The sequence below is a fragment of the Syngnathus scovelli genome, chromosome 10, assembly GCF_024217435.2.
Source record: "Syngnathus scovelli strain Florida chromosome 10, RoL_Ssco_1.2, whole genome shotgun sequence".
Lineage (NCBI taxonomy): Eukaryota > Metazoa > Chordata > Actinopteri > Syngnathiformes > Syngnathidae > Syngnathus > Syngnathus scovelli.
In genome coordinates, this window is record NC_090856.1 from 1,014,537 (window position 1) to 1,029,381 (window position 14,845).

Consider the following 14,845-nt stretch of genomic DNA (forward strand, 5'->3'; position numbering starts at 1 on the left):
TACATGCTCCCTGCTACAAAATCTCTCTATTTTGTTTACCACAAGCCCATGTGGCGACATCACCGCACAAAATTACAGAGTCGGTCTTGCGGAAGTGGTGTCGAGTTAGAAGAAAACCTTTTGGTATGCCTCTCTTCCCTGAATTTGTATTGTTTATTTATTTATTTATGAATATTATTTATTACTTTATTAATTATTATTTTATTTATGATATATTATTTATTTACTAGTAGTAACTTCAGCAGTTTTTGAGTATTTGATCTTTGTGCTTATACAAGAAGAAGACTTGCGTCCCGAGAGAGTTGGAATGTGATTCACCTGTGCACTTACGTATGCTAACATTGTGTTAATGTGTGCATTGTGTGGCCAGACACAATGAACGTTTGTCTCACTGCATCCTATTTTTCTACTTAGCGCTGACGCACACATTCGTAGACACAAACACCTCCATATAGGTCTACACACATACACACAAACGTGCAGACGCACGCACGCACGCACACACAAAACTAATCTAGACACAGTTCCTCTTGGCTTCCGTCAAGTCTCAACAGTTAATGACAACAAAACAGGAACAATCTGATCTTCTCTTCCTGTCTGACACTTCCTGCCCACCTCCTCCGACAGATATATGGCTTATAAGAAAAAAGAAGCACGATTTTCGGAAAAGAGATTAAGGCGGTCTACGTCGGTGTATTTGCATTGACTGGTGCAAACAGCAAGGGTGAAACGGAAATGCTGAGCTGAGCTGAGCTGGGCATGACAGACGGCGTCATCAGATGGCGTTCAAGCCAGAATGTTGAGTAACTTTCCCGCCATCAATCATCAGAATAAACTTGCATCTTTAAGCTCTTCATTTTGTTTACAACTCAGTTTCACCCAGAGCCAAATTAGCCTCATAATATAACTAAAAATAATGAAATAACTTATGTAACTAAAAAGAATGTTTAATCCAAATGGTGACCCCGCAAAAGCAAAAAAAAAAAAAAGCTGAACAGCTCCTGTGTTTATTGTAATGGTGGAAGGATTTCCTCATATATCCTGATTTCAGCAGGTGTTGTTGTTATTCATTGTTCTGGCGCATGGATGCCGGCGGAAAAAGACTTCATTGCACATGATTATAATGTGCTCAAATGATGTCATTTCCCATTACTTCCTCTTCTAACAAACATTTGAATCATATGCAACTCAGGACCGCATCTTTGAATGAAGTCAACTCAATATATACGTGTCCATTATGAAACTTTAGAAACTTGAACTTCCCTGTTTCATGTTACACCCACTCACCCAATTCTGTGTGTCAGCCTTTTAATTGCGGTAAAAAAGAAGATCTACCCTTCGTAGAGGAAGCAATAAAGATATGCTCAACACATAATTAAGAAAGCGCCTCATTTGTCTTTACAGCAGGCTTGAACACAAAAGTGTGACACACACGCACACACACACACACACACACAGCACCTGATGAGCTACGGTTCTGATGGAGGAAGTGAAAACTTGCTCCATCTGCTTTGACAGGAAGTCAACACAAGCCGCAGAAAGGCACACTGACGTCAAGCAGAGCCACAGGAACACCTCCTCACACCGCACACGCACACACACACAAACGGTGTCACAATAAGCACTCACTCACTCACTCACATTTAAGGCCCATCTTGCCAAAGCAACCACAACTTCTCCGATAAAGGTTCAAACCATCACAGCTTCATTCTAGGAAATACTAAAAACTTCACACATACACATTCAAGTATCTCCAGTGCATTAAAGAAACATTTACGGAAAAGGATTCGAGAGGAGAGAATAAAATACTTCCTGCCAATGTCTTGCCGAGATATAAATGTAAAACTCATGAACCTCCGAAAGCTGATGAGCTTTTTTCTTTTTCTTTTTTTTTTGCAGCTGCATGTTCACACATGTGACGTTGCCTTTCACTGACGCACGTAAATGCCACAAAAAAAAAAAAAAAACATCACATGCTGAAAGAGGGAGGTTTCTGTTATCGCTCAGTCGGCTGCTTTATCGCATCACTACGTATGCTCCAGATAGTTTTGCTCTAGTCATGATGCAGATGACAGATACACGCAGATAGGATTCAAGTTGTCACAAAGTGAGGAAAAAAAATCATCAATAATAACTAACAGCATGTCAAAATGACACCAGGAGTTCATGCCAAATTCTCAACTGAGCTTCTTACCTGGGAGGCACACTTTGGTGACTGCAGGCTGATTTGTGGCAGCAGCAGGAGACCTCCTGGAAAAAGCAATTATTTGTCAAAATAGATGAAATTCAATATTATGAGTAAGTAGACTCTAATATTGGGATCTTTAAACTCTCCCCAAACTCATTTGGAGGTGAAGTCTGTCCATGTGTCTGCTGAGGGACACAAAGCTGAAAGCTGAAAGCTGAAAGCTGAACTCAACCAGAAGCCAACACAAGGCCAATAGTGCCATCTTATGGTAACCTTGTTACTCTTACAATGCGCAGGTCTTTTTGGGAGGGAGTACATTTGACATGTTCCCAAAAATAAATATATGAAAGAAAGAATAACTTACTTGCTGGAGGCACACTGGACATTGGTCAGTACAGTGAAGTTATTTCTCACACTTCGAAGGCTTGCCAGGACCTGGACACATGAGATGTATATCTTTTCATGAGTGATCATGCGCTGGTTAATTCATAGTTTCAGGTTGAAGTCCATTGGAGTATCTAGTGATACAGTACATTCATTAAAGTTACACCAAATATTTTTCACAAGACTAATAAACTTAAAGTTTACAATAAACTTAACTTTCCACTTGATGACAGATAAGAGTTTTAAATGATGCGTATGGTTGACTTCCAACTTTACAGTATCTCTATCTAATGTTTTGTAAAAGCACACTCGATTGTTTTTATTCTTCTCTAAGTTTGCTGTTTGAGTGGCTGAATTGAATTTGAATTCTTTCTACTGGGAACATTTGTTACGAAATGACAGCAGTTTCCTGCAATTGAATGTGTTCAAGCTTAAGTTCCTCAGTTTCCACAGAATTTTCAACAATAGATGGGGAAATATTTACCTGAGCAAAAGGCGTCACGATCAGGTCATCACCATGTCTGGAAGGACACACAAATGTCTACTAAGAAATGTGTTGGAATGCTTTTTCTTTTTGCTGTTGATGGCTTTTGAAATACTTCCACGTTAGCCTTGGACAGAAGCTAAAATGACCCATGGCTATAATAAACCAGGGAAAGATGGACTTCAAAGCATCTGGGGAGGAAGTTCTTCAATTCTGGGGGCCTTCTAAGGTATTTTGTAAAATGACTCATCTATTTAACATCCAAAGTCAAAAGAAGACAGAATTAGCATTATAATAAGAGGAAGCAAAACTGTGGTCAAGACTTGAATGTTTCTACTCACAGCTCAGAGGCAATGGACGAGTTCCGTGACATGGACTTGGGTGACAGATCATAGTCGCTGTCAGAGCGATATAAAAAGGACTCTCTGCGCTGGTTGTGATTTGGGAAGTTGGTGTGCAGGACAAGTCCAGAGCCAGGGGAGGCCTGGGGGTCCAGAGGACTGCAGCTGGCTGAGGGGCCATTCTCCACATCGAAACTGCAAAGACAACAAGATCATTCAGGTCATTTCCAAACAAAAAGCTTTGACCTTGATACTATTTGCTGGATAGCTTTAAATGGTTCCTACCAACGTGCAATAGAGTACATACATGTTCACACATGCATGCATGCCTGCCTACACTTTGCACGCTTGGCTGCCTTGCCTGGCTGCCAGCTCAATCTCCTGTTTTATGTCAGACAATCACATGGAGACGACTCAGTTAAATATTACACACATTCGCTCAGCCATGCATTCATGTATGACACAAATATGGATGCTGGCATGAGAAGAAAATGCAAAGGGAGCCTTTGAAAGGGATCAGGAGTGGGTTTGTATTGTTCAGTGCCACAAAAGAAATATTTTGTCATCTGAAAGGATACTTTTTTTTTTTTTTTTTTACTGGTGTGAGAGGTTCCTTCGCCAAAGATTGCACGTCAGACTTATGATGCATTTGTGACTCAGGCTCTCACACGGTGAGTGTGTTTGCATTTCAAGACCATTTGTGTTGGGCGTGACATTTTTTTGGAACCAAATCATCAGTGACACTAACCATCCAGTCATCAGCTCTTTCTTTCACTTACAGTTAGCTTTGGTGATTAGCAAAAGGTAGGAAAATAATCATTGATCTTGTGGCTGCATTTTGCCCTGTAGTGTGCTTAAGCAGACAAAAGAAGGATATCCAAGCATTTACTTAGAATAACAGCACAAAGACAGCTCTTGGGAACAAAGAGTCTTTTCTGTGTAATCGGCTGCATTTGTCTGGGAACTCATGCTTACTCATATTACTCGCGCATGCTTTCCCATAAAGTCCATCTATGGAAAAACACTGCCGAGTGTCACACGACTGTCAGCGGGCCAAAACTTTCATGATAAAGCTTCACTCATGATTTTTCTTGAATGAAAATTCAATTGGATTCTTAGCAGCTACAGAATTGCCACATTGCCACAATCAGTTTGGGAACAGAAATGGCGCTAAATGACATCAAGGATATCAAAATCAAATCAACCAAAGTGCTTATGCTGTACTGTTAACTCATTCACTGCCAAGCCAGTTAATATCTTTGCCGTCTACAACCGTCAATGGCACTGAATGAGTTCAAAATGAGAATGCTTTCCAGGATTTCTCTTATTTCAGCCTCCGTTTGTTATAAAAGCAGCTAAAGAATACTATGGGGTACTTTTGTGTGGGCAATCTACAATTGTAGCAAAGCATAGATACTTTTGTTAAGGCCAAATGAGTCCATCCAAAGCCTTTCTTTCCTATCTCATGTTCCTCCACCTGAGGCCGAATACCCGCAGTCCTCACGGGGGGAGGCCTAACCTACTTTTTCACATTTCATTCATTCCATAACCTGATTAAACAGACATTCTTGGGTAAACACAAATGATCACGTGTCAATGCATTACATCCTGAAGTAGAATCGGCACAAAGTAGCTACCATATGTCACCGCCGTCCGTCTCATACGTCGTCGCTGTAGTAAAACATAAGCATGATTTGCAGTTGCCAAGAAAAGACAAAACATATCACAAGATGCCAATACAATAATGATGTTGTGTACGCATGCCAATTTATTTAATTGCCAATGGAATTAGCTCACCGGTGTTTATTGATGATGTGACTACTGTTGGACAAATTGCTTTTTAAAAAGAAAGTCATTAGTTGTAGTTACGAATTAGTTTCTCTAACCCTGTTGAAAAAAAATCTACAATTATGTTAAGGAATTCCGTTTTTTAGATGATTTTACGGGCCATACACTGGATCATATTTAACATCATTTTGTTTGGACTTTGGACCACAACTTGAAGCCTTAATTAAAATAGTTCATACAATACAACATGGAGTCATTGCTTTTGACTCAGTATAATGTAAAATAAAAAAAAAAAAAAAAGTCTCACTGCCTCCAGGTAAACAGACTAGAAGGGATGCAAGCAAAAAGCTGAAATACTTTAAGACAAAAGCATACATGGTGCTTCTAAATGAAGACCGGAGGCCACATTACTGATGTCAATGGTCCTAACCTGTTAGCGTGGCCTTGGTTGGCGGCATGGAGTTTCCTGATGACTTCCTCGCTGAAGTCAAAATGAACCCTTCCTCTGGCACAAGGTGACCGCCGGTACATTGCCCCAACACACGTACACATGCACACACACACTACCTGGCGCACACATGGAACCGCAGACACACAAGACAAGCAGCTAGTCTGTCCCACAATTCAATTCAGCAAGCCATTAATACACACATCCTGCCATTCTATTCAATCACACTCACCCATGCAGTGCCTATGAGAGCCACACACCATAAGCATGGCTCCAAAAAGTTAGCCAGCATATCCAGCTGTAAAACAAATATTCAGACATCCTGCAGACACTCACTCTTGAGCTAATCACATCATGCAATTCTTGTCTGAGCTCAATCTGGACTCTGCTTGGCAAAGACTAAGTTCCTCCTCATGTTGTGTGTGAGTGCTTCTTCCCTTCAGTGCAGCCTGTCAGCGTAAAGCGAAACCTTCAAGATCAGGAGTGGACTCTGTGGACTGTGGAGTCACTCATCATCATTATTTATGGGTGTTAACATTCACTGACGTCAGAGCTGAAGATAACCTCAATGGAGCTAAAAATACATTTTCTGCATTGAAAACCAAAGTGCAGGATTGAATTGTGTCTTGAGGTCTGCACCTTTTCTTGCTTGTGTTGGTGGCATGTGGCATGCTTGCAGGGGGTCACTGTGCCCTATGCCACTCCACTGTAAGCTTCTAGAAAACAAAAATCCTCATGTATTTCAATAGCTCACTAGTGAAAGTGATGGAACATTTTAGAATTGTTTACAAATATCAACAAACCACCAATCCAAAACTTTAGAAGCATCTCTCTTTGTAAAGTGGAGCATTACAACACAAATCCAAACAACAACGATAATCATATTGCTGCATTTTGGACACACACAAAATATTGGGACTATATACGTATATCCTGTTAAGGCAAGTAAACCGCCGTCAGTCATCTAAAAACCACAAATCTTGCATCAGACAGCTTCAAACCACAACGACACCACACTAGAGGGCGCCATGACCGTTCTCAAGGGAGGAATTTACAGCCACAAGATGGCAGTGATTTACTGCATCGGATTCCCATCTAGTGTTAAGTAGCCAGGCATGCATGCAAGAATTTCACGTGGCACGCAAGATATGGGGGAAAATGTGACCCTAATAATGTGACAGCCATAATGGATCTTCACATTTGATCTATCAGGCGTGGTAAAGCAATGGGGTCCTGTGTCCCTTGTTACAATTTGACTGCACCTCTTAAAATGTTAAGTGGATAAATGTCAATGCAATCAAGAGGAAGCACAGTGGCACTATTGTACCTCATAATACTGCACAGTAATATTGTCTGCTTTATGTATTTAGAAATCATGCAAGAGGACAGACCATATTTGATCATCTGTACTTTTGTCAAATTGCAATTGTCTCAGCTTTGATCTGCACGTTTGACCTGACTGAACTCAATATCAGACTGATATGAACATGATGTGGAAAAAATAAGAAGCTACCTTCTGTATCAAGTGGTGTTTTTAATAGCCTGACAAGACGGTCAGAATATTGGAACAAGTTTGCATGCCTGAAGGCAGTGATTGAGTGCGCCAGCCACTCATCTTGCCACATTATTAGTACAAGCCGTGACATAAAAGCGCTGCTCTCATGTCGGCCATTTTTACACAGTGTCGACGCTAAGCCAGACATGATACCTCAAAGCAGCTAAAAATAGCAAGGGACAAAAAAGAATGATGTGTTTTCAACAACAACTGCAAACAACTCTCATTTGATTGTTGTCATTTTTAAAGGGAAGAAAAAGAATTATTTTCCTGATGTGCTGCTCCAAGATTTACTTCCAGTCTATTATCACACTACAAACGTACCTAACTCACATTATAAAAAAAAAAAAACAACCTCACAAAGTAGAAAGAGTTTTTGCTTGGGTGTCAAGTATGCAAATGCTATTTATCATCTTTCATGATACTGCTAGATTTGCCAGATGAGACAAAACTCATTGAAATCATGTAACGTCAGCCACTTCAGTCTTCCAAGAATGGAAAAAGAACGTTGCGCAATTCAGACAATCTAATTTGCATGTGATTGGGGTTTCGACTCAAGCTCCAGATATGAGAGAGAATAAATGAAATGGAAAAAGGAGGCCAAAAAAAAAAAAAAGCATTCTGAAAAGACAAGGAAGAAAAAAAGTCCTCCAACAATGTGAATGCATCTAATGGGTCTCTTTGAAAAATGGATATTTGATGTCATGTGCGCCAGTGGAGCGCTGCTCCTTTCAGCATCACAACACACTCCATTCAAATTGACGTCAGAGCCAATCAGGCTGTGGTGTACATCACCAGGGGGGCTTGCAAGCCTTCAATCTCCATCTTTTAAACCAAATCAACCATTCACCTAACAAAGAGAAAATCGACACATTCAAACAGAACATAGCAAGACACTCTGCAAAATGGAATGACAGCATTCTCAATTGCATGTGTCATGTTGTCCTTTGGCAGAATGAAAAATGTTTTCGAGTTTGACACTTGGGCTAAAAATGTGGTCAAAAACATTGAAGAAGAATTACAAGTTTTACACTGGTCGAGAAGACGGAACAAAACAAGTGAGAGAGGCCAAGTTGAAAACCCACAAACAACATTGCAAAAGAAGAATGCAGGAAAAAAAAAGAGAGCACTGCATGAGAGAAACAGACTTGAAATTGCAATGAGCTTTGAAAATTTCATGTGAGTGCCGAGATGTTGGCAGCCAGCCTAAAAACCAAAGACGGACATAGAAATGAAGAATCTAAAGCAGAAGTAAATAGTAAGCCAACCACAGCAAAACGGCTCACGTCTTTTTCATTTGGAATGCCCTGAAGCAAATTAGTAATACAAAGCACACAACGGCATTAGGCTAATTGCTTCCCACATAAACATTTCATGCTATCCTACTTCAAGAGATTGTGTGTGTGAAAATGATTCAGGGAGCACGTGACTGGCACAACCAGTCCACACATCCGGAACAAACTAAACATTGACCTTTCCCTAAAACCTTGCCTGTTTAACCTTCTACCTATAAAGACTAATAAATAAATAAAAATAACAAAATTCTGTGAGCAAGCCAGCCGCCCTATCAAGTTCACATACCCGACCCAGGAGTGGCGCCGGAAGCAGAAAGGAAGCTCCAGACTGGATGATGTCATCATCTTAATTTGCCTCCGAAACAAAAATGGTTCTGCTTTGTGTATCGCGCCCAAAGTCTGGGCTCAGTCACTTACTTGATTTGATTCATGACTTTGGCAAGTTATTAACGAGCAGCTCTCATAATGAAGTGCCTGCCACCCAGGCAGGCAGGCAGGCAAGATGATGCATCCTGGAGTCTTTGCTTAATCATCACAAGGTAGTCTCAGCAAGGCAGCATCATATAAAAAAGGTAAGAAAGAATCCCCGTTCAGGTTTGGAAAAGTCTCGCGGTGTCCAATACAAAATGGCCAGTTCACCAAACACAATCCCCATAGTCCATTTTTGGTCAGGGCATCCCATTCCAATTGTCCTTTCAACTGCTTGTTGTGTTGTACGACTTCTTTGGGCGTCTCTCTGAAATGGACACTTTCTTGTCCTGGCCTCAGCTCAGGTTTTTGCGGACCACATACAGGTCACATTTCATGGATGATCTCTGAGCCTCAAGTAACCAAAGAACTGATTCACCTAGTATGTGTACCCTGCATGGCTAAATTTGATTTGCACAAATGAGAACTTAACAGTCAGCTAAATGGCACATTAGCAGTAAAGTCCTTCATTGTCACATCTAAACATTATTTTAAAAACATTCGTGTCGGTAAGTGCTTGCATTTTCAGGTTCTAAAACAACAGTTAGCCGAAACTAAGTCGTCTTTTTTTTTTTTAATCTATTCGAAGTTAAACAGTCAGCCACAAAATTACAAAGTCGTTTATTTTCTGTCCGCTTATCTGACCACAGCAATACGTATGTGTTCTTACTTTTGCCGATAGTAGAGCAGCAACAAACTGCAAAGGAGATAAGGACAACAATAATGACTTGAGTTTGCATCCAACGCCTGTGAAAATGGCACACTTCAATTTGCCTGTTTGGAAAAACAGCACAATTGGTTGTTGACACTTAACACAGCTTCTATAGCTTTTGCACCCGCCGCTAACTTTGTTGGACCATTTTGAGTGCTGTTGTTGAAGTGGACCATCGAGAAAGTGCAAAGCAAAAAGTGGATTAAAAAAAACAACAAAAAAAAGTGCTAGGATGTTGGAGCTGCTGAATATAATATATTGAATAAAACGGACATGATTCAATTCAAAGTTCATTTATATTGGAACAGACATGATCAAATTCACTGAAGTGAGTGACGATCAAGTGGCGAGCTAGCAAAGTAGACGTGTGCTTGGATTGTTGACAGACGTTTCGGTGTCAGGTCAAACGTTGCACCGACAAAGCGCGGCGGCGGCGGCGGCTCAGCGGCGCGGCGCAGCCCACCGACAGCGCGCTCATCGACCCGTGGGCTCCACGTCTTCTCACGGGAAGCTGCATTGATCTCACACTGTTTTCACTTTGACAGGCTTTGAATGCTCCCTTGCAGGGGAGACAGCTCTCAAATCAGCACCAAAAAACAAGTCCATTTGCCTCTCAATTCAAATGTCACGACATGCTTTTAGCCACAGTCGTGCGGTCATCCAAACACGCTAAATATTGTTTCTTGTGAGCTCAAAGCTTCCAATCACTTCCTCCATCTTATTTCTTCTGCGAATGATTTTATAAACTTTAGCCATATTTGTTTCCTTCCTTTCTAATATATGAAAGTTACCGTGTCTGGCTGCTGTTGTAAAATAAACTGCGTGTCCCGTTTTATATGTTACTCTGGTCAAGTTAGATGCCAGTAGAAGATAGAGAGCAAGGCAAGCTCCAGGCCAGGCTCTCCTGGAGATCCTCGGTTATCCAGTTACATGATTAGAGTAGGGCAGTGACGTCAAAGTGTGTCGAGGTATACTTCCTGCGTGCATACAGGGGGGCACTTCTTCCTTTAAAAGTGCTCTTTGTGCTCACGGCTACAACAGTGTGTGTCCCTAGACACACACACACACACACACACACACACACACACAGACAGACAGACAGGGCAGTTTGCAACCCGAGTGCAGGAATCAGATTCCAAGCTCTCTCATACGCTCGGAAGCCTTGTCCTTTGCTCCACGCACATGCATAGGAAAACAAACAGAGGGGTCGCAATCGAACAAAAGGCCTCGATGGATTGAAAGGGAGCCTTACAATGCCTTTGACATCGGCACTGCGGAAAGAACGCATGTGCGTCACTCACGTATCAGCACGGCGTCTGGCGCTCTCCCAATGGATTTATTGATTGACTGGAATGAAATGATGATGCTACAACTATGATTAAGTCATTATGAAAATGGCCTATAATGAACAAGGAGGAAATTCAGAAGTCAATTTCCTTTCCATACGAGTACTAGGTTGGACATGCAGCATAGACATGAGCCACCAGTACAATCAGCAGCATATTAAAAAGTGGCAAAAAACTAAACATTAAAGAGAGGGACAAGCAGGTCGAAATCCCGCTGAGTCATTCACTGCAGAGCAGCGGCAGAGCCGAGCCGAGCCGAGCCGAGCCGAGCCGAGCCGAGCCGAGCCGAGCCGAGCCGAGCCGAGCCACCTCTGTTCTGTCTGGTCCTGCCAATATTCAGTTCACAGCACAGCCCGGCACACCACGCCACAGATAAATGATCAGTCAGAGCGGCGGCGGCAGCGGCGGCGGCAGCTGCTGCCTAACAAGACCAGACTGACACAGTCGTGGTGTCTGCATTCAAATGCGCTCGCACCTTCCACGAAAAGCATAAAAGAAGCGGAATCATCAAGGTGCCATTTAGAAGGCTGCATAATATGGGATCATCTGACCAAAAAGCTCACCACCCAAAAGCAACCAAAGCTTTCGCAGTGTAATGAGTCAATTGACATGCACATGCTGTCTCCAAAAAAGATACCATGCAGTGGGTACACTTTCCTCCTCAGGCCTTGTCATCCATTTCTTCTCTTTGGGTAACAGAATGCATTTCACAAAGAACAATTGTGATTGTGCAAGTGCTACGAAGTCACAGCAAAAACATAGCCCCTGGTGAATGACCAAAACAACACACACACACACACACGCCACACATTCCACATAAGTGTGGAAAAAAATATTTTCTTCATGTTAGTCATCGAACTACTTTGGTATCACACGCTCAGCGTGAGAAATCCTGTTGTGAGCTATTACAAACAATGAGTGGCCCTGGCTGGCACAGGAAACATTTCAGAGTGCACTGGCCAAAAATCACTGTCATCAGCATCAAACCAGTTTGCTCAAATCAAATTCAGACACACATTGCCCTCCAACTTGTTCTACTTTACCGTCAGGACAAACGACTGCAACTCAATACAAAACTGGTTTACAGCTTTAAATAGACACATCTTTGGAGGAAGGTGGTGGGGGCAACACAGCAGAAAAAAACCCCAAACAAAAAAAACAGCTGTTTTCTTTTTGCTTCCATAACATATGGGCAACTAACACAATCACCTGTCTTGCTAATGTTCGCCATCTCCACTGCTTAGCAGACTTTACGGCATATGTGTTTGAGCAGAAATTAACGCACAAAGCTGGAAGCAAGTTGATATTAAACGACTTAATCCGCTCCTGCAGCAGCAAACGCAGGGTTAAGTACTTTGAGTTGGCCCGCAAAATGACACCGAGCCCATCTGGGATGCTAAAAATGACATCAGTAAACAAGGCTGTAATTAAAAGTGTGTTGCTTTTGTGTCTCCCTTGTGAAACTGAATTGATTTCTCCGTCTCATTGATGTACCCCGATAGCTGCGGCAGATGAGATGGCGTCTTTGTGTCGTTACATCTGAGGCGGCGTTAAATTTGCCTCACTTGGGTATTCGGAGGGACTATGTCGCTGATTAGTATCTGTCCTCACGTGGCGTATGACGCCCAATCTGAGAATTCAATTTGACACCTTTTAACAGTGGCAAAACAGCATAACCTAATTGAGACTGGCATCATCATCTTCACTATCGCGACCTTTTTTCGCTGACCTCGGAATAATTGGCGTCTTTGTCAGCGCCGAGCGTCGTCGTTCCAATTAAGGCTGCTGAGAGTCACTGCCATTTAGCACCCATCAGCCTAAATAGTCACTTATGAGCAAGAGGAGGTGTCTGTGCGTGCGTGCGTGCGTGCGTGCGTGCGTGCCGTCGTGTGACTTTGGCGTGTTCCAGAGGGTTGTGTTGTTTTGTGCAACGCGTCTGGCCTCCTTACAAGAAGCAGTGCAAAGACGCTGGCAGATGGCAAGACTTGGCAGGAAGATGGGAACTGAATGGCGTGTGACGGCTGCCTGCCTGCCTGCCTGCCTGCCTGCCTGCCTGCCAGTGCAATGGCCATGGGGCTTGTCTGGTGGCGCAGGTCAACGACGTTCAACACGTGTTGCAGGGGCGCATCTCATCAACACCAGTTGGTCATATTTTGGATTTGGCGCCTGCTTGCGATGACTCATTTATTACCTGCATTGTAAAATGCATGACAAAAGTAGGGTGCAAAATCATACCTAACAGTTTGAGTTTTGATTTTGAGATCTGCGCAGTAAAAGTTCTTAAAATGATCTGGTTTTTATTTAAAACAATTTCTGTCAAGCATTTTTGTTTCGATTGATATCTTCACTTCTGCAAAAAGATGCTTTTGTTTACATTTGATCATTTTTTATAGCTGTTTAATGCCACTTCAAAATAAAATGACACAAGGTAAACAGTGTATCATTTTCCATAGACTATCTTGTAGTATATCATTATCATGATATAAAAAATTGTCCAAAAATTGTCAGAATAATTTTACCATATTGCTCAGCACTTCTATATAAATTTTAAAATCCTATAAAATCCGTTTCCCGATCCTCTCTATTTGAGGGTTTTTGAAACAGACACGTCGCTGGTTATAAATGTCGAGCCACACATGATTCACGCGGTTACCATGGTGACCGAGTGACAGCTGTCTCGGTTGACAAGAGCCATTATCACCCATGACATTTCACGACTGTCACACACAGAGAGTCATTTCACTCACCTTCCATCACTAGCAAATGTCTGGACACTTACATGCTACTTGCTTGACTAAGGAGACTTGAGGAGTGATGAGATGGAGATGGAAAGGAAAGGTGTGCCTCCCTCCCTCCCTCCCTCCCTCCCTCCCTTCTCGGTGTGACCCCATTACAGGGAAAGCCGCCAGTTGAATATTCAAACTGGCATCATACATGAACCTCATTGCTCTGGATGTTGTTGCTCGTCTATTTGTATTTATTGTTTCATTCGGCTTGTAAACAGCAGCCCAGGCAAAGTACAACTCTGTATTCAACGCGGATCTGGCCCATCTGGTTGACATGGAATATGTTGATCATCATGCAAATAGATGCCCTGCATATTTTCACGCAACAGCAAATATTTGGGAGATCAACTGCAAGCAAGTCACTAGAGAACACGATGCCATCCCACTCATATCCAAGTTTTACTTTTCATTTTTGTTTTGTTGTTACAAAGGCCATATATCACTGGAAGCATGTGTGGCTCCGTCCCGGGGAAGAATCATCTGCATGCCAAGAAGTATAGCAGTGCATTCGTTACAATGAGAAATTACCAAGAGTGGTTCCGCCAACATTTGCTACGGACTAAACTTGTACGCCTTCTCACAAATAAACACAGACGACCAAAATAATCGATTAAAAATCAAAATGAGCATTGGGTATGACACAGTTAAGATGTTTGCCAATAATAATAACAATAAAATGTCCTAATAATGTCTCTTTGTTTTTGGTTATTCTGCACCACAATCGAATAAAGTATAGAAGTAATCTCTTTAACATCTCTAATTTATGAATTGCAAAAATAGAGTTGATACTAAACTGACTTTAGAACTTTGGACACATGTCAAGTGGGATCTTGTTGGGTAATAACCCGTATTAGCGCTGCTCTCTCTCGGCCACACAAACTGCACCATTTGGCTGACAAGAGCTGTTTAGCTCCCCTACAGCCAGCCTAAAAGATGTCACTTTATCGCCAATTATCTTGCCGTCGACCCGCTGCCGGCCCGCCGGCCCGCCGGCCGCTGTCAGGACACGAGCAGCTTGCGGAATCAGTCTGCAGTGGCCATCGCACAAGG

The 14,845-nt window shown here is 42.2% G+C and overlaps 1 protein-coding gene across 4 annotated transcripts in view; it reads right to left on the bottom strand.

The window, feature by feature from the left end:
* The window catches only part of pde4ba (phosphodiesterase 4B, cAMP-specific a), a 50,783-nt gene that overhangs the window by 21,213 nt on the left and 14,725 nt on the right, over positions 1-14,845 (bottom strand). For 2 of the 4 annotated variants that reach the window (XM_049732183.2, XM_049732184.1), the window contains 4 exons: positions 3,398-3,592; positions 3,057-3,093; positions 2,553-2,623; positions 2,195-2,250 (listed from right to left, as the gene is read on the bottom strand). In XM_049732183.2, coding sequence (XP_049588140.1) covers positions 2,195-2,250; positions 2,553-2,623; positions 3,057-3,093; positions 3,398-3,592 — 359 coding nt within the window. Of the gene's footprint in view, positions 1-2,194; positions 2,251-2,552; positions 2,624-3,056; positions 3,094-3,397; positions 3,593-5,615; positions 6,024-8,900; positions 9,046-14,845 lie in introns of those variants that run through there. The other 2 variants (XM_049732186.2, XM_049732185.2) reach the window with 2 other exon arrangements.